Source organism: Aethalodelphis obliquidens, unplaced genomic scaffold, assembly GCF_003676395.1.
Source record: "Aethalodelphis obliquidens isolate GAN/ISIS:26980383/991018 unplaced genomic scaffold, ASM367639v1 scaffold2, whole genome shotgun sequence".
Lineage (NCBI taxonomy): Eukaryota > Metazoa > Chordata > Mammalia > Artiodactyla > Delphinidae > Aethalodelphis > Aethalodelphis obliquidens.
The window spans coordinates 2,799,036-2,821,304 of NW_020837946.1; the positions used below are offsets into that span (position 1 = coordinate 2,799,036).

Genomic DNA, 22,269 nt, shown 5'->3' on the forward strand with positions numbered 1-22,269 from the left:
AACTATGAAGAAGGAATAGGAGCCCCTTTATCGCCCCGCCCACAGACAACTGGCTTGAAGGCTTCGTCAATGAGCTTCAGCTGGGGGGCTGTCTGGGGACACCCTGTTCCGCCTCTAAGGGACCCGCAAGCAGCTGAGACACCCTCAGTCCATGGGAGCATCTTGAGGCGCTAAGTACTTAACCTTCCCTCACTCGGCACTGACCCAGCCTTTGCTAAGCACCTACCGTGTGCCAGGCGCTGCTCCAGGCACCCAGAATCCTACTACTGCAGATGGAAAACAACGAGGCGTGACCAAATGGAGGTTTGGGTTCAAAATGGTGACGACAAACACACCCACTTTCCCCTCAAGGTCCCACGGAAACGAGAGAACGGATATATTTCTCAATAAGGGCGACCACCTGTGGACAAGGAATTTTGAGCAATGCCCAGAATACAGAAAGATGATGTCATTAGACTAACAGCATCAGGGAGAACCCACCCAGGACACTGATAGGCGAGAACTGACTCCACAGAAAGTAGGAAAGGATCCAGAGGCCACCCACGTTCAGGGTGCACTTGTGGAGAGCAGGGTGGGGGCCGACTGCCGAGGCAGGCAGGGGACCAGGTTCCGAGGGACGAGGACCCCGCCTCATACCCAGCAAGTGGGTGGCAGCAGCGCTGGCCTCGACAGCAGGCGGGCTCCGGGGTGGGCGGGTGGTGTGGGGCAGCAAGAGAAGGGCGGAGCTGGTGCCTCCACTACCGGACTCAAACGGGAGCAAAGGAAAGGCAGCTCCGGCCAGGACTTCTGTCTTTTTATTAAGTCTATGAGCACCTGCTCAACATCATCAGCCCTCAGGGAGCCGCAGATCAAAACCCCCATGAGCTCCCGCTTCGCACCCGCTAGGACGGCTGTAACGGAAAACACAGACACTAACACATGTTGGTGAGGACACATGGAGAAACTGGAGCCCCAGGCACTGCTGGTGGGAATGGAAAACGGTGCAGCTACTGCGGGATACAGAGGTTAGGGTTAAACACCAAGATACTGCGAAAGGTGAAACAGAGTTACCACATGACACAGCAATTCCACTCCTGGGTATATACTCAAGAGAAACAAAAACATTCGTCCACACAAAGACTTCTACACAAATGCTCACAATGGCATTATTCATAGCATCAAATGTCCATCAAATGTTCATCAACTGACGAATGGATAAAATGTGAATATTATTCACCCATAAAAAGGAATGGAATACTGACACAGGCTACAATGCAGATGAACCCTGAAAACATGATGCTAAGTGAAAGAAGCCAATTACGAAAGACCACATATCACATGACTCCATTCATATGAAAGTCCAGAATGGGGAAATCTCCAGAGACAGAATGTATTAGTGGTTGCCCAGGGTTGAGGGAAATAGAGTTACAGTTAACAGATGAGAGGTTCTTCTGAGGGTCAGGACATGCTCTATAATCGACTGTGGGGATGGTTGCACAACTCTGTGAATTCACTAAAAACTACCGAATCGTACACTTCAAACGGGTGAAAAGTATCATACGTGAGTTCCATCTCCATAAAGCTGACATATATAGTAAAAAACAACAACAGCAACAATTGGACAGCGTGGAGGTGGAGGGGTGTGAGACAGTTGAGGTCAAGTCCCTGTTTTACACCAGGGAGTCAACAAATAGATGCTTGAGTTAATAAACTAAGAAATGGAGATTATGTGTGTAAGTTATAAGTATTAACGTGGAAGTAATTAAAATGATAATGCCACAACCACGAAAAAACCTGAAGGCAGACTTGAGGGGCGGCTGCCTCTGAGGAGCCGGACTGGGGGCGGCGGGGAAGAGCCTCCACTTTACAGCAATGCTTGAAGCCCTTCTGTGATCTTTAGGTGCGCATCTATTCTTTGTAAAAACTTGTACAATTTTAAACAAGAGGCAAAATGTAACAGCAACCAATAACAATGTATTAAGTTGCCCTTCCCTGTACCTGAGACACAGAAAAAAGGCACCAGGGATTAAAAGGAAGGACAGTTTAAACAAGAAGGTTGGACCTGTTTTTTAGTTAGAGTGGCGCAAAAAGAGAAAACCCTTTCCAGTGGCCAAAGGGGAAAAGTGGTAACAAGGCTCCCAGTCAAACCGAGCAGCTCTGGCACACTCCTTTATCGTTTTGTTTTGTTTTGTTTTTTGCGGTACGCGGGCCTCTCACTGTTGCGGCCTCTCCCGTTGCGGAGCACAGGCTCCGGACGCGCAGGCTCAGCGGCCATGGCTCACGGGCCCAGCCGCTCCGCGGCGGCACGTGGGATCTTCCCAGACCGGGGCACGAACCCGTGTCCCCCGCATCGGCAGGCGGACTCTCAACCACTGCGCCACCAGGGAAGCCATCCTTTACCTTTAAGATAAGAACACTCTCGCCTGCCTCCCCTTCAGGTTTCCAGGCAGATAAGGTAAGAAGGCAAATGCTTCGTAGAAAACCAGTCTTATTCCAAGGAGAGGTCAACCCTGGCTGTCTTGGGAAATATGTCTCTTACGTTTCCAAAAGCTAGTATCTATACCCTATGTCTTAGGATGTCACATCACAGGACATGTGAAAGGACCAGAAGTAGCCAGGGCCACTGCCACTGCTGGGCAGAGGCTCCACCTGCCCCTCAGACTGCCTGGCCCAGTGCACCTCCCGGTGGGGCCCCAGCACCCCCCCATCTCTGCTCCCCTCACCCTGGGAGGCCCTCACCTCCTCTCTGCTGAGCTAACAGGCTCCCAGCAGGGGTGCATTTATTCTTTTTCGTTTTGTTTTGTTTTGTTTTGTTTTTTTGCATTTATTCTTGTTTTTACCACCAGAACTTGATGTCTACTGGATCCACTTTCTTTCTACCAGAGGGAGTGCAAGCCAAGATTCAATCATTAAAATCAAACAACGAGAAGCACGGGTTAGCATCTATAGGCATGCTGTTAGATATGCACCTATGTATCCTGTACAAGAGTCTGACATCTCATGCGGTGATAAACGACCAGTTCCACGCACTGGTGATTGATTTCTCCCTCAGGGAAAATCTGGAAGGACAGGCCTCGTAACCTTTGCCCCTGGGCACAGCCAGGCAGCCCAAGCGCCAGAGGGCCCCCGGGTCGCCACACCTCAGCCAGCTGCCCACTCACCGGCCACTTGTTCTTCCACCAGGTGCTCCAGGGGCAGGCGGATGGAGTCGTGTTCCACAGTGCAGGTGATGATGTGAGGCAGGGCCCCCTCCACTGGGCTGGGACGCTCGGCCGTGTCCCCCACTGCGGCATGGATTTTGTGGAAATGTTTCACCACAGAATGGATTACTAAATTATTTGACTGCAGAGACAGAGCAGAAAAATCATTTACGAAAACTATGCTAAGGGGAGACTCAGAGTAACAATCTCTCTCATCTGTAGTTTCCTTTGTAGCTAACATTTAAAAAGAAAAATGGTCTCAAAGAAAACCAGCTCCTGAGCTGCACCTTCTGAAAGGCCGAACTACAAAGATTTGGGGGTTTTCAACTTGCAAAAATATCAGAATTCGTTTCCGGTGGATTACGCACGCTTTTTGTTAAGCAACATTACGCATTTTAAAAATTTTCTAAATCTGTCAAGAAAGAATATTTTGCCCAGGCACCCATTGCTGGTGGGAACGTGAGCTGGCACGACCTCTGTTAAGGGCCATCTGGCGTATCTATCAAACAGGCCCGCTGACCCAGGAAGTCTAGTTCTTGGACTTGATCCCACAGCTACACTTGCACAGAAGCAAAATGATGGATGTAAACGGTTACCGGTTAAGTGTACAATGACGTAACAGCAAAACCTTAGGAAACCCTTCAACGTCTATCCATAAGGGGACTTGTTCAGTGGACACCGAGCAGATGTAAGAGCACAGAGGGAACGCCCTAAGGGCTGATGCCAGAGATCTCAAAGCACCTGTTAAATGAAAACAGGTAGCGGGCATTATATGCAGTATCATACCATTTGTATAAAAAGGGCGAGAAACATACACATTTGCTTATACATCCCCCAAACCCTTGAAGAGGTAGAAAGGGAAGGAGAAAAGAATATATAAATCTACACACTTAATCTGTTTTTAAGGCAAAGGCTATCTCTGCAGGACTCGACAGAAACTACTACTGGTCTCCTGTAGGGAGAGGAAGTGGATAACTGAGGGGATAGGTGGGAGATTTTTGCTTTTAAGGACCTTTTCTCTTACTGCTAAATACAACATACACACAGGAAAGTGTATAAAACAGAAATGTAAGTTTCATGAGAAAGTATGACAGTGAAGGCCTGAGTAACCGTGACCTGGGTCAAGACGAAAACAGGACCCACACCAGGGAACACCTCGCACCCGCCCTCAATCACTGCCCCACCCCCATGCCAGCTACCTCCACGCTGATTCGCACGGTAATCATTTCCTTGCTTTTCTTTATGCTTTTCCTCCCTAGGTAAGGATCCCTAAGTGATTTTGCTAATTTTGCCTCTTTTTGACCTTCAAATGAATGGAATTGGACTGAATTAATTTTTTTCTCAACTGAAGATCCAACCTATTCGTGTGTCTAAAGGCGCCACCCAGCGGGAAGGCGGTGGCTGCTGCTTGTTGGGTGCTGAGGAACCCACACACGGTCAGCCGGTGCTCAGAGGACTTGAAAGGCACTGAGAGTCCAACAGGTGGCCCTGATGGAGGACCAGGCAGCCGACGGCAGGGCTCACCCAGGTCTGAGACGCAGCAAACCAGATGAAGGGGAGGAGACGGCCAGGATGGAAGGCTGGATGTGTCCCTCTGAAGGTGGATGGCCCTTTAAAGTCCCAGGTCACCCCCTCGCAGAAAACACAGCGACTCCTGGTCCGGAAAGGAGGGCCTTCGGGGGCCGCACACCTCAGGTCAAAGCTGAGCCAATCCACCGTGAACGCGACGAAGGTGCCTGGGCCCCTCCCATGGGCCGCCTCCACCTGCAGGTACCAAAGGGCACAGGACTCCATGCTGAGCGCCCAGGTGGCACTGGGAGCACAGCAGCCTCCGTCGCAACTAAAAACGTACCACGTGCCCCCAGGCCACCAGGCCCCTCAGCACCTGGCCCCAGGCAAGACCAGGACGGCCCACAGGGCAGCAGGGGCGGCCCCTTGCGGGGCACCAGGAGTCTGGTCCTGGGGGGTGGTCGGTGCCCAGGGGCCTGGCGGCAGCTCCCCTCCCCTCTGGCCAGCTTGGCTCGGCCCGGGCCCGGCTCAGCATAGCCTCTGGCTGACGCCCGCCGCTCCACACTCACGATCCCTCCGCGCTGCTGCTGCAGGGGACTGTGTGGTACCCTTCCACCCGGGACTGCATCAGAGGTGTGAATATCGGTCCATGCTATCTGCAGGGACATCTGCGTTGCCGCCAGTCTCTCCTGCCTGCCCCTGCTGCCCACGTGCCCCCTTCTTCTATGGTACGTACCTGAGAGGAGCTGCTGGCTGACGGGGTGGCGTGGCCTCGACTTCACGAGGTGATGCCCACCCACCTTCCAGAACGGTTTCCAGCCTGCACTCCTGCCAGCACCGTGCGTGCTCGCTGCTGTGCATCCTTTGTCAACACTTCTTGTCGTTGGACTTCTTAATTGTTACCATCCTGATGGGTGGGCAGAGGCAACCCATGTTGTCGTTTGCCCTTGTATTCTGATCACTTCATGAGGCTGAGTACCTTCTCCCACGTAGAGACCACATGGGTTTCTCTGTGAGGTGCATATTCACTTTTCTCGCCCATTTCTCTACCATCTTCACCCACTGTCAGGCTGGTCTTCTGATTTCCTTCAGGGTTTTCTGATGAACTACAAATTGTTTAGTGGTGGTGGTGGTGGTAGAATTTATCGACCTTTTCTTTTATGATTAAAGTTTTCTGTATTTTATCTAAGAAATCCATCTCTTCAACATCACAAAGGCCAGGCCTTGTCAACGTGACAAGGACCCATCCAGGTATGGCCCTGTTTCGGGCCTCGTGTCTCTCCTGCCCTAAGACCGTCTGCCTTAATTAGCAGAACAATTCACGGTGTTTTTAATCTTGAAGAAGATTTGGCTATTCTTGGCATTGTGTATTTCCATATAAATTAGTTTGCGAGATTCCATCAGAAAAGAGTCAGCATTTTGACTGAAGTTGCTTTGAATCTACAGATCAGTCTGGAAAGAGCTGACGTATTTATCACACTGCGTCTTCCCATCTGTGAACATGGTATACACTGCATTTCTTTAGAACTTCTTTGAAGGCTCTCGGTAATGTTTCTATTCCTTTCCCAACGTGTGTGTGCGGGTGTCTTACAAAAGCTTTTTTACTAGATTTATTTCCTAAGTATTTGATATTTTTGGTGCTCTGGTAAATACCTGTTTGTTGCTGGTACATTAAAATACAATTGCTTTTTTTATCTAATAACTTAGCTGCATTTACTTACTAACTCTAATAATCTAGCTGCAGATTCTCTTGGTTTTTTATGTGGACAGTCACATCACCTGTGGATGACCTTCTTCTCCAGTAAGAAAATGAGATGGTGAGAATTACTAACTGAGTAGAGACCTTGACTTCATCACATTGTCACTGAGTATCTTCTATCCATTTAAAAATAAGTACCTTTGAAATTGGGTCAAACCTCAAACTCTTTTTTTTTTTTTTAATTGAAGTAGAGTTGATTTACAATGTTGTGTTAGTTTCAGGTGCACAGCAAAGTGATTCCATTATATATATGTTCTTTTTCAGATTCTCTTCCATTACAGATTATTACCAGATACTGAAAATAGTTCCCTGTGCTATACAGTAGGTCCTTGTTGGTTGTCTATTTTATATAAAGCAGTGTGTATCTGTTAATCCCAAATTCCTAATTTATCTCTCCCCCGTTTCCCCTTTGATAACCCTTAGTTTGTTTGCTGTGTCTGTGAGTCTATTTGTTTTGTAAATAAGTTCATTTATATCATTTTTTTAAGGTTCCACATATAAGTAATATCACATTATATTTGTCTTTCTGTCTGACTTACTTCACTCAGTATGACAATCTCTAGGTCCATCCATGTTGCTGCAAATGGCATTATTTCATTCTTTGTTTATGGCTGAGTAATATTCCATCGTGTATATATGTATATATGTACCACATCTTGATCCATTCATCTGTCCATGGACATTCAGGTTGTTCCCATGTCTTGGTTATTGTAAATAGTGCTGCTATCAACATTGGGGTGCACGTATCTTTTCGAATTAGAGTTTTTGTCTTTTCCAGATGTATGCCCAGGAGTGGGACTGCTGGGTCATATGGCAGTTCTATTTTTAGTTTTTTAAGGAACCTCCATACTGTTCTCCATAGTGGCTGCACCAATTTACATTCCTACCAACAATGTAGAAGGGTCCTCTCTTCTCCACACCCTCTCTGCATTTATTATTTGTAGATGTTTTGATGATGGCCATTCTGACCGGAAACCTCACACTCTTAACAAGGTAAGCAACTTAGTGGGATTCGAAGGAATGATTACAGGCCAAAATGAAGGGGAAACTCTCTTTATTGAAATAGCAATGCAAAGCAAATTAATTTATACGTCATGTAACAAATATCCTATCAGCCCCCTGGAATTCACTTATAGGATAACTGTTGGCTAATTATATCAAGGACAAAGCATTACTCTTTCTTTAAAAAACAATAATACCAAGAGGCAGCCACCTTCTACTTTTTTAAAAAAATAACTTACAGCTAAAAGAACACGAGACTGTTGAGACTGTTTACCTCTGTGCCCCCGGAAGTGAAGATCATATCTTGAGGCCTCCCACCCATCATCTTGGCAAGGTTTTCCCGAGCTGCGTTGATAATCTCCTTGGCCTTCCTACCTTGAGGGACCAAAGTGGAAATTCATTAACTTTGCTTCACCAAGTCCAATCAACACATGTTTAAAAGAACAACCAGACATGAAGGAGTGAGAGATCTGAGTGGGCAGTTCTAAGACAAAACGTGCTCCACTAACGTGAGCTACAACCAGAAACCACTCGGCGAAGGGGCAGCTGTAAGATGTCAGCAAATCAGTGAAAACTACTGAGATTTCAGTAACTTATAAGAGCCAGAAACAAATATGGGAGGATACCTGGGAACCCTAAAATTCCCTGAGACATGGTTTTCTTCTTACCGGATGCTACGGGAGAGGGGAAGCTGTGGCCATCTGCCTTGCTTCCCATCCGTCAAGACAGGAGAATGAAAGGATGGAATAATTTGCTTAAGATCACGCTGCAAAACAACAAAAATAAGCAAAAATAGAACTTGTGACGCCTCGACACAAAGCCCGATGCCATACTGCCAGTCCCCTAGGGAGTGAGAAGGGTCACCGCCTCAGGGACACGTTTGCTTTCAAACAGCTGCTAGGAGCCCAGCTACTCCCAGTTTCACTGGAGAGCAGGAAAACAGGAACCAAACTTCATGCGGCCGAGAAAGAAAGGCTCTGGGGTGGGAATTCTGAAAATTTTGATAGCCATTTTGAGTCTGTAGACCAGTAGACTCCAAACTTTTTTGACTATTCAGTCCTATTTACAAAAAAACTTTTCTGAGCAGGTACCACTAAAATAAACAAATAAATAATAAAACATACGTAAAAACAGAAATGTAAAAAGATGTGGTAAAAATAAATACACAAAGTAATCCACATGCTCCTTAAGACTATTGCGTAGGTTCTAATTACAAGCAATGAAGGTCTGGGGTGTCTAGGAAACCCAGTCCTTTCAACCAGTGATACTTTAAAAGACTGCAGTAAATGTCAGTCAGTTTGGGCAGGACCCCGGCCTGGTCCACTGTTAGCTCCTCCTGAGTGCCGCTCAAAGCCCGTCCACCAGCTCACGGCCCACTCTTCTTCCAGGATTCTGCTGAGAAGCCCCCTCTGAGGGGATGCTGGGCTGATCCCACAGCAGCAGGTCCCCTGCCCATGCCCCACTGCCCTTCCCAGGACAATCGGGTGGCCCATGTGGCGTGTAGCCCCCAGAGCCTGTTTCGATGTGCCTGTAGACCTTCATATAAGCATTTCACAGAGTTTTCTTTTTCCTTTTCAAAAATGGGTTTCATAATTTACAAACTGGTTTGCAAAAACTTCTCTTTCCACTTATCGATCAGTCTTGGAGACCCTTCTACACAAGGATTCGGGGGGCTACCTCACCACCGTGATGTACCTATTGGAACGGCTAAAATGAAGAGACTGGCCAGTCCAAGTGGTCAGGAGGATGTGGAGAAAACGAAACTCTCATTCACATCAGTGGAAACAGAAATTGGTACAAGCACTTTGGAGATAGCACAGCAGTTCCTTAGGAAGTCAAACTTACACCTCCCATCTGACCCTGCCGTTCTGCTCCTAGATGTTTAGGGTAAACAGTGTTTACCCAAGAAAAAAGAAGGTGATGTCCACAACTTGTACATCAACATACGCCCAAAATGCCAACCCAGACCTTGTTCTGGACGCCACTCACCCTACCTGGATGTCCAACAGGCATCTGAAACTACACACATTCAAAGCTGGATGTCCGGGGGCTTCCCTGGTGGTGCAGTGGTTAAGAATCTGCCTGCCAAGGCAGGGGACACGGGTTCAAGCCCTGGTCCGGGAAGATCCCACACGCCGCTGAGCAACTAAGCCCATGCGCCACAACTACTGAGCCTGCGCTCTAGAGCCCGCGAGCCACAACTACTGAAGCGTGCACGCCTAGAGCCCGTGCTCTGCAACAAGAGAAACCACCGCAAGGAGAAGCCCGCGCACTGCAACGAAGAATAGCCCCCGCGCGCCGCAACTAGAGAAAGTCCGTGTGCAGCAATGAAGACCCAATGCAGCCAAAAATAAATAATAAATTTAAAAACAAAAACAAACAAACAAAGCTGAATGCCTGCCTCCCTCCCCTCAAACTGGCTCCTTTCTCAAAGGCTCCCAGCCTTTCCTTTCTCAGTAAGTAAACGGCATCTCAGTCCTTCCAGGGGACCAGGGTGAAAGCCCCTGTCTTTCTCCTACCCCATCACCCAACCCATTATCAAATCCTGTAGGATGTGCTGTCAAAAATATCCAGAATCCAACCCCACCCCGCCCCCCCGCCCCAGCCACCAGCTGAGTCAAGGCCACTGCTGGGATATTCCCCTGGCATGACCCCAACTCCACGGACCCCACTGTGGTCCATTCTCCACAAAGTGGCCAAAGTAATGCCTTGAAAACCCAACAATTCTTTGTGCTCTGTGCTTTTCCCTCACCGGGAACAATGCTCGGCACACAGTAGGTACTCACCCAATATTGGTTAAATCACCTGTGTTCAAAGTGTGGTCTGGGGAGCTCTGGGGGTCCACAAAGTCAAAACTATCTTCATAATAATGCTGAGACATCATTTGCCTTTTTTACACCCATTTTCTCACAGGTATATAAGGAAGCCCTCCAGAGGCTACGTGATGTGAATATTGCAATGGACTGGAGACAGAGCCAGGTATGGGACCCAAACGTCTTCTATTTATCCAGACCTTGAAGATTTTCAAACATGTACCACAGTGCCATTCTTCTCACTAAATTTGCTCTGCTTTGGAAAAGATAGTTTCTTTTTCATAAAAAAAAAGTTAACATGTAATGGATTCATTATTGTTGCCTTTAATGAATAGATATGTATCTATTTAAAGTGTTTTAGTGTTAAGCTCTGATATGGCAAATATCTACAGACAAAGCATGCATAAGCAGAGGCTCTTTGGGGTCCTTAATACGTTTCCAGAGTGTGGGGTCTCACGAGTGACCTCAGTTATGTCACCCCTCTGCTCAGGCCCTCCAGACGCACTCCACCCCAGGCCCACGAGAGCCAGCCCTCACCTCACAGTGGCCTCCACAGCCCAGCGTGGCACTGCCCCCAAACCCCTGGGACCCCCGAACCCCCTGCTGTCACCCACAGCCCTCTGCCTGCAGTGCCTCCCCAGGTGTCCCCTCCTCATGTCTGCAAACGTACGTCATCCGAGAGCAGGGTCATCCTCCGTGAAGCGGGGCCCCTCCCCCAGACTGTGTGCCCTTCATCGGCTTCACTGCTCCCCACAGGGCTCTGTCCACCTCACACACCTGCATCTGTAACTGCCCTGCCTGCTGCCCCTCACAAGAGCAGGACCTTTGTCTGTTGGCTGCCCCACCCACCAGGCACAGAGTAAGCGCCCTCCAGGCAAGCTGAGTGGACGACTCACGACTCACGGGGGAGGACTGAAGCCCTTGAAGGTGAGCCCCACACACCTGGGGAAAAGGCCCTAGGGAATCCCTGACAGCAGCAGGAGGGGTGACGGTGGGAAAACCCCAGAACCCAGGGCTAGGAGAGCTGGGTTCCATCTGGGGACCAGCCCGAGATGCTGCAGGCCGCTGGCCCACTCTGAGAGCGGATGCCCTCAGCTGTGAACCTGAGCCCCGATCCCCACCCACCATGCAGGTTCTCACTAATAAGAAAAGTGGGTGCGTGCGAGAGCACCGTCAACCTAACTCACTGTACACACAGTGACACCCTCCCCGCATTTCCACAGCCAGAGGCACCCACCAGCGCTGGGGGGTGAGCCGGGGAACGTCATAGCACGGCGTGTGTACTGCCGTGTCAGCTAAGAAAGAGTTCTGAAGAGACAAAAGCTTGGCTTTAGTAAAGTTTTCTTCTCATTACACTAGGCATGCTGATTGTAGAAGAATTAAATACCATGATACAAAAAGAAAATACTCAAAACCTCCTGCCATCCTGCTACTCCAAGACAACTGCGGTGGGAGCATCTGGTGTGCGTCCCATCTGCGTCGGGGCTGCCCTTGCTGCCACTCTGCCTCCCTACCACGGAGGCATTTTCAGCTGGAACACATCTTAATTAAGGCCACATTTAAATGAAGAAAGCCTTAGATGAGTTAAGAATTTAGAGCCCATTTCCCAACTTCCACTGCAACCGAAATGCCAATGCGTGGCCATGGGACCAACCTCTGGCAATGGGCTACAGGCCAGAGTGGTACTTGCAACTTCCAGAAGTGTCTCTGAAGGACTCAGGCAGCCCTTTCTCCTCCTCTTTCTCTCCGTCCCACAGGCCGGACTGCTTACATGATGGCTTGAACTGCAGGAGCCATCTTGACCCCAAGGGGCAGGTGCACGTTAAAGATGGAAGAAGCTCTAAGATAGAAGGAGCTGCATCTCTGGTAGTGGCTGAGCAGCCACGTGGGCCCTGGACCGTGAGAGAAATAAATTTCAAGCTGTTTAATCTCCAGGTATTTGGGAGTTTCTCACAGCAAAACTATACATCTGCCATACTTGCTCTACGTAATTTTTTCTTGGGTGGCGGGCAGGGGAATCAATCACACGGCACATTTATAACGTGCATTTTCCACTTGGGCCAAATGCTGCAACTCTCCTCCTAGGTCGTCAATACAGTCCACACCATCGCTTTAAGGGCGACCAGAACTCACGCCAGGGCCTCTGCCCACTTATGTGATCCATCCGTGACTGATGGACACTGAGGCTATAAGCGAGGTAGTAAAAAACATCTCGGGTTTCTGAACTCTGCCCACACCGCCTTAATATTGGCCTTAAAACAGATTACCCTCCAAGGGATTATTATCATTATTAAATCATAATATTGTGAAAATAATTAAACCATTCTACCATACAGGTGATTTTTTCTTTCTTTCCTTTTTTTTTTTTCTTTTCCATTTCTACCTGAGTGTCAACAGAGAATTACTGCAATGCATTTTTAGTTATGGTTCTTAATTTGTGGAAACAAAGGCTGTCAAGGCAACATGCAATCCACAGACAGACAGGCGTCATCAGGTCTAGAAGGGTTATTTCTCCCTGAGGGTTATTCCTAAATTTCTTCATGATAAATGCTTTTTATTAGCACTTGACTGTTCTCTGGATTCTCCAGTTTTCTGCGTCAGAAACTTCAGTTTCACTAGAGGAAAGATTAGCTACAAGGCAACGTCCAGAAGATTAGCCAGAATACATGTATAAGATAAACCAACAACAAAGTTAATGAATGACTAGTATCTGATTTTGCAAAAGCTTTTAGTTATCAAGCTGTGAAGCTTTGAATAAGCAAACCGACATGAAAACCCACAAAAGTCTATAAATTTGCACACAGGTATTGCTAAATCCCAGGGCGTGGCAGTAGTCTGAAAGTTACTTTAGTTCATCAGTGATCCACAGTTAAGATAGTTTATCTTCATTATCCCTGATAAAGCATTAAATAAGACACAGCTTCAGCTCACTGTCTGAAAGACACAACGTGACTCTGCCATGTAACTCCTGATTTGAAGCAAATTCTTTTCCAAGACCTCCAATTTAATGCTCTACATTAAAACAAGAATAAACGAGAAACATATAAGAATATTTATAATTGAAGAATTTGAAAGTAATTTTTATTTTTAAAAAAAGACCAGGATTCTATGTGATCCTGATGTTGTAAAAGATCTATTTTGCAAATTTTGTAACAGTCGACTGAGACAGATATGTGACAGGGTTTTAACAGGTACTGTCACTACAAACAATTCTTAATAAGACAGCTTTTGCATCTGGGAAAGGACGACAGGAGAGTATGTTAAAGATGAAAGATTATGGTATCAACAAGGCTCAAATTTGGACTTCTCGGGAAAAAACTACCCAAAATTACAGCTAAAGATTTGCAGTTAACAGAAAATCTATTCAAAACCGAGTCATCCCATGTGGGATTCTCTAATTTCTCTAAGAGCACCTCTGCCCCCCCACGTCTCTGATCTGCGTGTGTCTCTAAGAGTACCTCTGCCCCCCACATCTCTGATCTGCGTGTGTCTTCTAGAATTACCTGCCGCGTAAGGGCTGCTGGGATTTCCCCAGGCTTCCTGCATGGCTTCAGTCATGGCCTGGATGACTTCCGGCTCCAGGGGGGTGGTTGCATTATAGTCCATATACACTTTCCTGCTGGAGAGAAAATAAAGACGTGCCTATTAGGGAAAAGAAGGTGAGATCTGGAAACACAGCTGCACCCTGTCTATCGTAGCAACAGGAGCAAATGATTCAAGGTCGGGGTGCTTCTCTGCATTTACGTGTGCCGGATTCTACAAGCTCAGAAATTTCCACATCTTCATTACTTATGGAAAATGTATACATGTTTTCCAACCATCTATCAATAGTATTTGCTAGTTTCCTTTATCACTGTTAGGAAATTGTCCCTTTGGACTTTCAAAACTTTTTTCCACCACTTGGTAGGAGGGGTGGTCCGCTGGGCCTGGGCTACCTACCTGACTCCAACCTTCCTCCTGAGGGAAGCAGGGGAACCTTGCAGTCCCAGGGAGCCGCACATTCCTCAGGGCTTTTTCCCTGGTTTTTCAACTTCACCACTTCACCAGTAGTCTTCCTTTATTTCCCTGCAGTGCCTGCGATGGCGTGAGGCTCGGGTGATCTAGGCGCCCACTGCTCCCCTCTCTCTCCCCTCTGCCTCCCCTGAGATGCAGTCTCCTCTGCGGGGTGGGGGGCATGTGCAGGCTTCTCCTCCCTTTGCACTTTCCGTTTTCTTTGCCTAGAATGACCACACTGACACCCCACCTTACTTTTTAGGTCTTTGCTCCAACTTGACCTTCTTGTGAGGCAAACTGGGCTCTAAATAAAATTGCAGCCACCCATGCCCTCCTCCCCAGGGCTGTGCCCCCTGGCACCCCGTTTCTCCAAGGCACCCCATCATCTAACACACTAGACTTGCTCCTTGTTTATTCTCTATCTCAACAGAAAGTAACAGAACAGCAGCTCCACAAGCTCCCGTTTTCCTCCCAGCTCTGTCGCCAACACTGAGCACAACGGCCGGCGCAGAGTAGGGGCTTGATTTATAAGGTGACAAATGTCACAGAAAGCGCACAGCCCCTGAAAGATCCCTAAGTGAAACTTACCCGTATATCTTTTTACCAGTACCAAAAACTTTCAGGAATATGTAATAGTAGGCAATCCTGCCAGATACCATTAATTATTTTACCTGACTTTAAAATCAGCAATAGCATTTAAACCAATCCACATGAAAATTCAAACACAATTACCAATGGTGGCTGTTAAAACACAGGTTCTTTAACCCATGGAGTGTTTTTTTTTTGGCCGCGCCTTGCAGCATGTGGGATCTTAGTTCCCCGACCAGGGATCAAACCCATGGCCCCTGCAATGGAAGTGAGGACTCTTAACCACTGGACCACCAGGGAAGTCCCCCCCATGGAGTGTTTTAATGCAGCATCTTGTCTCTAAGATGCCCAAGCACAAGGCTTTGGGGCTTGGGAAGTCTGAGCAGCCATCCTTGGCCACCCGGGTATTAGGAATCCCTGGGTCCTGTTGAGTCTTAAATCTGCATGTGCCCCTAACTCCGCTCTCACTTCCAATGGTAAGTATTCCAAAATGACTCAAACCACTAGTGACCACAGCTCTTCAATCTCCTGCTTGGCTGAGTTAATTCAAAGCTTGAATTTCAGAACACTTCAGAGATTTCTCTGCCCCATTATTTGTTACTTCTTTAAAGTGCTATCAATATTGCACGGGAAAGCTAAACTTTATTAGGTTCATAACCAAAAAGAAAAAGGCATCACGAATCTCTTCTCCACTCGGTACATTTTCCCAGCTCCCTTTTCTCAGTTCCAAGCAAATGAGACCTAATGAAAGACATGGCAGATTTAGGTCTGGACCCACATTTTAAAGACACACACCCGTTCCTCATACTCAGGTAGAGAGGATTACCCCTCCTACCCAGAAAGTATTTAACAAATTCCTGGGTTGAGGGTGAAGACTCACAAACAAACAAACAAAGATGCATTTCCCCCGCCCAAGGGAAGGTCCCAGCAGGCTGGAACAGCTCTGTGGGCTGGAGTGCCCCCCCCGCCCCGGTCTTCACCCCCACTCTGCCAGGTGCTCAGGCCAGCAGCCTCGGGGCATCCTTCTTAACCCTACCTCTCCCCTACTCGGAGGACGCATCAGCAACTGCCCGGTTTATTCTCAGTACAAACCCTTCTCCCGCCACCCCTGCCACCACTGCGGTCCACACCGCCTCTCCCTCCTCGATTGTGACAAAACATTCCCAACTGGCTTCCCTGCTTCCTGCAACCCCTACTCCCTACAAAGCAGCCAGAAGGATTCCTTTAAAATGTAAAGTAGTAATTTGTAATATAATTAAATGACGTCACTCCCCTCTCAAACCTCCAGGACACCCCAAGTCCTTCCTGGACTCTGCGGCTCTGCTCGTGGACAGCTGCCCCAAGCCCCTCCGCTCCGCAGTCCTCGCTGCCCTGGACCCCAAGGGCTCGTTCCTGCCCTCGGGGCCTTTGCTGCGGTTTCCTCTTCCCCGCGCGCTCGCTCCCAGAACTTGTGCGGCTCACACCTGGATGTCACTCAGGTTTTAGCCCAAGCGTCACCTCCCCGGAGCCCTTCGCAGGCCACGCCTCGCATCCGCTCGTCCTCCCAGCGCTCATCCCTGCTTTAGGCCTCCCGCGCGGACAGCCGGGCGGCGCTGCATCCCCGCGCGGACCCTCATGCCCGCGAGAGACCGGCCTGCTGGCGGCCCCTCTCCTGGAAGGACCCCTCCCCTGGAAAGTGACCACCAGCTGGCCGCCCCCTCCCTCGGGGAGTGACCACCGGCCGGCCGCCACCCTCAGACCTCGCCACGCGGCGCCTGGAGGGCTTCCTGGAGGAGGGCGCCGACGGCTTCCCCTGCCTTCCGCTCAAGGAGCGCACCTCTCTGGCGGGCTCTTCTCTGCTCGGCTGCCAGGCTGACTCGCCGCTCGCCCCTGCGCGTCCCTGCTCCGCGGCCCGGCCGCCTCCATCCCAAGCCCTCCCAGCCCGGCCGCCCCGGGCGCAGCCCCAACCGGCAGAGCATGTCACTGTCAGGAGCGCCACCGGGGGGGGGCGGGGGGGGGCCGCGAGGGCCGGGGCGAGTCCGGATTGGCTGAGGTGCGCACTCCCAGCCAATCCTCGCGCTTCAGTGGCGCTCCGCCGGGAGGCGGGGCCCCGGCTGCGCGCCGTCTGGTGATGGGCTGGGGGCGGGACTTCATGCGCGTCACAGGGGGCGTGGTCCCGGCGGCGGAGCGCGGGCGGAAAGGCTGTGAGCTGGCCCTGGGCGGTGAGCGGGTAGGCGGCACCGGGAGCGAGGGCGGCGGGGGCCCGGGGACGACCGGGGAGCGAGGGGTCCGCGTGCTTCCGCCCGGCTGGAGCGGGAGCCCCGGTCCTCCGAGGCCGGCGGGCCACGCCCTGCGTCACCGCTCCCGGGGGGCTCCACCATGATCCGACCCTCTGCTTGGGTGACTTTGGGTGAAATTAGGGCTCATTTCCTGCGGGTGGATCTGAGGGGTCTGGAGTGGAGGCTGTTACAGGAGCCAAGGCAAGACATGAGGAACACCAGGCCCGGGCGCAAAACGCAGGAAAGATGGATCCGGGACAGATTTAGGGAACGGGGTCTGCTGAATGTGGGGCACGCGGGAGGGTGAGGGAGCAGGATGTTAGTCCCTTTACCCTGACAGGAAGGAGCCCCGGAATGGGGAAGGTGATGGGCTGAGTTTCCGACCTGTTGGTTTGTCTGAGAGGCAGCCAAATGGACATGTCTAGTGTATCCTGCCAACCATAACACAAGTCAGTTGCGAAAGCGGTGAGAGAGGGCAAAGATCCAGATGTTTGAATTCTAATGAAGCCACCCACCGTCTCTTGCCCTTTTGACAAAATAACAATTTCTAAGTTTAATTGAGCCCTGAGCATGTGTCAGGCACTGTTCCAAGCGCCTTTCCTGTATTCACTAGTTTCCTCTTGATAACACCCTTATCAAGTGGGTGCCTTTATCCCCACTTTATATATGAGGAAAGTCAGGTACAGAAAAGGTCAGCATCTTGCCCAAGTTTACACGGGGAATAATGGAGCCAGAATTTGAATGCAGGAATGCTTTGTCAAGAAATTGAATTTTAGGGCTTCCCTGGTGGCGCAGTGGTTGGGAGTCTGCCTGCTGATGCAGGGGACACGGGTTCGTACGGGTTCGTGCCCCGGTCGGGGAAGATCCCACATGCCGCAGAGCGGCTGGGACCGTGAGCCATGGCCGCTGAGCCTGCGCGTCCAGAGCCTGTGCTCCGCAGCGGGAGAGGCCACAGCGGTGAGAGGCCCATGTACCGCAAAAAAAAAAAAAAAAAAAAAAAAAAGAAATTGAATTTTAATTGGATGTTTGTAGACTTGCTCAATTTTATCTCCTGTTGGGGTCCAGAAGAAGTTGTTTTTTTCCAGCTCTTCAAGTCTCCACATTCCTGGACTCTTTATTTCCTTTCATTCTTGCTTGCAAACCGAGCTCATTTCTTGCCAAATGCGGCCAGGAGCAAAGGACACACCAACATTTAAGAAGCAAATAGAGGGCTTCCCTGGTGGCCCAATGGTTAAGGATCCACTTGCCACGGGTCATGGGTTCGAGCCCTGGTCCAGGAAGATCCCACATGCCGCGGAGCAACTAAGCCCATGCGCCACAACTACTGAGCCTGCACTCTAGAGCCCGCGAGCCACAACTCCTGAAGCCCGGGCGCTTAGAACTGTGCTCTGCAACAAGAGAAGCCACCACAATGAGAAGCCCTCGCACCGCAAGGAAGAGTAGCTCCTGCTCGCCGAACTAGAGAAAGCCCACGTGCAGCAACGAAGACCCAGCGCAGCCAAAATAAATAAATAAATTTTAAAAATACCCTTTCAAATTAAAATAATAATAATAAAGAAGCAAATAGATACACAGAAGCTCAAGGCCAGTGAAAAGAGGAGGAAAGGAAAGGGAATGAAGGAAGAGTGTCAAAATACAGAAGGTAGTGTAAGTGCAGCTGAGAGGAAATCTGAAGTGGCTGCTGATACTCCGTAGTCAATCGGGAGACACTGATGGTTTCAGCGAGAGGAATTTCAGTAGAGCAGTGGTGGGGGAGGGGTGATGCAGAGCTGAGGAAAGAACAGGACAAGAAAGGGTGGAGAAGGCAGGCAGCTCTTCAAAAGGTGGAGGAAGGAGGTCAAAGGGGTACAGGATGAAGGGGAAATGTTTTAGAGACTGAGCATGTTTATAGCTGACGGGAAGTAGCTAACAAGGAAGCTGAAGATAGAAAGAAGAGGTGAAGTCCTGGATGCAGTGAGCGGGCATGAGGGCAAGAGCAAAGGTGGGGGGCACGTTTCATTCTCTAAGTCTATATGGAAGGCCGTAAGGGTGGGAGCTGGAGGGGCCCAGGGACCACTGACAAGGGGGTTGATTCATCTCCAGCCCCCCTTGGACCAGTTAGGCAGCGGTTAGAGGGTTTGTGTTTCCAGGTGGATATAGTGAGTGTAGTGGTGAAGTCAGAGACAAGACAGCGCCCCATGTGGCTGGCGATGCCCACACACAGAGGACCAGTGGCCTCTTCTGCACTCTTCCTAGAAGCGGTAGCAGCCACCACGATTCCAAGTGGGCTGGTCAAACAGATGCAACAGGTGCCCTAACAGGGTGTCTTAATTACGAAATCAGTGTCCAATAAAGACCAAACATTTGAGGAACGCCATCTCCATGGAAATGAGGTAGTAAACACACCAAACAGCTCACACCTAAGGGAAAAAAGTCATACAGCACTCAGTGTCTTCAATACAGGAAAGGTCTACAAGGAGATAAGGGGGTATATCTTATTTTTTAAAAAAGGCAGTCACAAAACAAGAACAAACAACAATTAAAAAAAAACATACTGGGACCTCCCTGGCAGCTCCGTGGTTAAGACTCTGTGCTTCCACTGCAGGGGGTGCAGGTTCAACCCCTGGTTGGGGAAATAAGATCCCGCACGCTGAGTGGTGAGGCAAAAAAAAAAAAGAAAAAAAAACCATATCGGACAGAAACTATAATAATTGAGGTTTAGGGCTTCCCTGATGGCGCAGTGGTTAAGAATTTTCCTGCCAATGCAGGGGACACGGTTTCGAGCCCTGGTCTGGGAAGATGCCACATGCCATGGAGAAACTAAGCTCGTGCGCCACAACTACTGAACCTGCGCTCTAGAGCCCGTGAGACACAACTACTGAGCCCACATGCCACAACTACTGAAGCCCATGCACGTAGAGCCCATGCTCCACAACAAGAGAAGCCACCGCCATGAGAAGCCCGCACACCGCAATGAAGAGCAGCCCCCGCTCGCCGCAACCAGAGAAAGCCCGTGCGCAGCAAGACCCAACACAGCCAAAAATAAATTAAATAAATAAATAAATAAAATATAATTGAGGTTTAAAAACAATAGAGTTGCCAGGGATTGGGGGGAAGGGAAGGATGGATAGGTAGAGCACAGGGGATTTTTAGGGCAGTGAAACCATTTTGAATGATACTATAATAGACAGATGTAATTATACAGTTGTGAAAACTCATGTACAACACCAAGAGTGAACCCCAATGTAACATGTGGGTGACAATGATGTGTCCACGTAGGTTCATTCGTTGTAACAAATGTTACCTTTGTGTGATCTCGGTAGTAGACGAGGTTAGACATATACGGACAAGGTTATACGGGAACTCTGTTCTGCTCAGTTTTCCTGAGAACCTAAAACCGCTCTGAAAAATAAAGTCTGTTTTTTAAAAAATCAGTAGAGGGACTTCCCTGGTGGTCCAGTGGTGAAGAATCCACCTTCCAATTCAGGGGACGCGGGTTCAACCCCTGGTCAGGGAACTAAGATCCCACATGCCGTGGGGCAACCTAGCCTACGCGCCACAACTACTGAGCCCGCACGCCTCAACGAGAGAACCCGCATGCCACACACCACAGAGTCCACACGCTCTGGAGCCTGCACACAATTAAAGAAGAGAAAACCCGCACGCCACAACTACAGAAACCCACACGTCGCAATGGAGGATCCCACATGCCGCAACGAAGACCCAACGCAGCCAAATACATAAATAAATATTTTAAAAAAATCAATAGATGGGCTGAATAAAATAGGCATAAAAAGTGAATTAATGCCCTAAATGCCTGAGCATAGGAATTCCCTCAGATTATTGCTCAAAAGCATAAAGAGATGAAAAATATGAAAGAAAAGAAACATCCATCTAATAGTGATTCTCAAGTGGGAGTGACTTTCCCACCAGGGGACATTTGACAATGTGTAGAGACAATGTTAGCCATTGTAACTGAGGGTTGGCGCTTCCGGGATCTAGTGAGTAGAGGCTACGTATGCTGCCAACCACCCTACAATGCACTGGATAGCCCAATTTGGGGGCCAACGTTGACTCTGGCCCCCAACGTCAAGAGTGCTGTGGTTGACAAACCCTGTTGTGGTTCCATATTTCCACTTGGTATCATTTCCTTCTGCCTGAGGACTTTGTTCAAGGTTTCTAGCAGGGCTAGTCTGCTGGTATGACTTTCAGCTTTTGTACATATGAGAAAAATCTTTATTTAGCCTTCATCTTTGATATCGTCCCTAGATATAGAATTCTAGCTTGAGTTTTTTCTTTCAATAAAGATTTTTCTCCACTGTTTTCTCGCTCACGTTGTTTCCAACAAGAAATGTGCGATCACCCTTTATAAATTATGTGTCTTTATTTCTCGACTGCTTTTAATATTTTTGCTCTGTCACTGATTTTAAGCAACTTAGAATGTGATTTGATGTAATTCTCTTCATGTCATTGTGCTTTGAAGCTGGTATCCGTGAGTTTGTAGTGTTTATCAAGTTGGAAATTTGTCAGTAATTATATCTTCAAATAATTTTCTCTCTCCCCTGCTCCTTTGGGAAACTCTAATTACAAGTTGATTGGGCTGTATGAAGTTTTCCCACAGCTCACTGAAGTTCTGAGGGTTTTCTTCCCAGATCCCACCCCGTTTTTCCTTTTGTTTTTATAATTGCTATATCTTCAGGTTCACGAATCTTTTCTTCATCAGTATGTAATCCGTTGTTAAACCCATCCACCCAGTGTGCTTTTCACCACACATTTGTGTTTTTCTTCAGGAGGCTTATTTTGTGTCTTATATTTTCCATCTCTTTACTTAACATGAATTATCTTTTCTCTACCTTACGGCACTGTTTTAATGCTCTGGTCTCTAACATATTTGTCATTTCTGGGTCTGTTCTGACTGATTTTCTTCCCCTCTAGACGTGGCTCTTGTTTTCTTGCCTCTTTGCATACATTGAAAATTTGTATCGATTACTAGGTATTGTGAGTTTTATCAATACTTTCTAGGGTGCTGGGTATATAGTTTAATTTAAAATTTAAATGAGGTCCTTGTAGGTTTAATGCAGTTGTAAGAATGATACAGAGTCCCTCACCCAGTTTTCCACAATGGTAACACCTCCCCACACTATAGTAACCCACTCTGTAAGTCTTCATCTTTGGGTGTATTAGACCAT

General features: G+C 48.7%; 1 protein-coding gene across 17 annotated transcripts in view; it reads right to left on the bottom strand.

Annotated features, from left to right (window-relative positions):
• SCLY (selenocysteine lyase) overlaps positions 1-16,820 on the bottom strand; it is a 29,749-nt gene extending 12,929 nt beyond the window's left edge. For 5 of the 17 annotated variants that reach the window (XR_003435010.1, XR_003435017.1, XR_003435022.1 and 2 more), the window contains exons 1-4: positions 16,660-16,819; positions 13,766-13,881; positions 7,724-7,824; positions 3,141-3,321 (exon numbers count right to left, since the gene is read on the bottom strand). Coding sequence is in view for 13 of the 17 variants with exons in the window: in XM_027117083.1 (XP_026972884.1) it covers positions 3,141-3,321; positions 7,724-7,824; positions 13,766-13,881; positions 16,660-16,748 (487 nt within the window). In the remaining 4 variants the exon portion in view is untranslated. The other 12 variants (XM_027117035.1, XM_027117109.1, XM_027117066.1 and 9 more) reach the window with 11 other exon arrangements.
• Between the last annotated feature and the right edge of the window lie 5,449 nt (positions 16,821-22,269).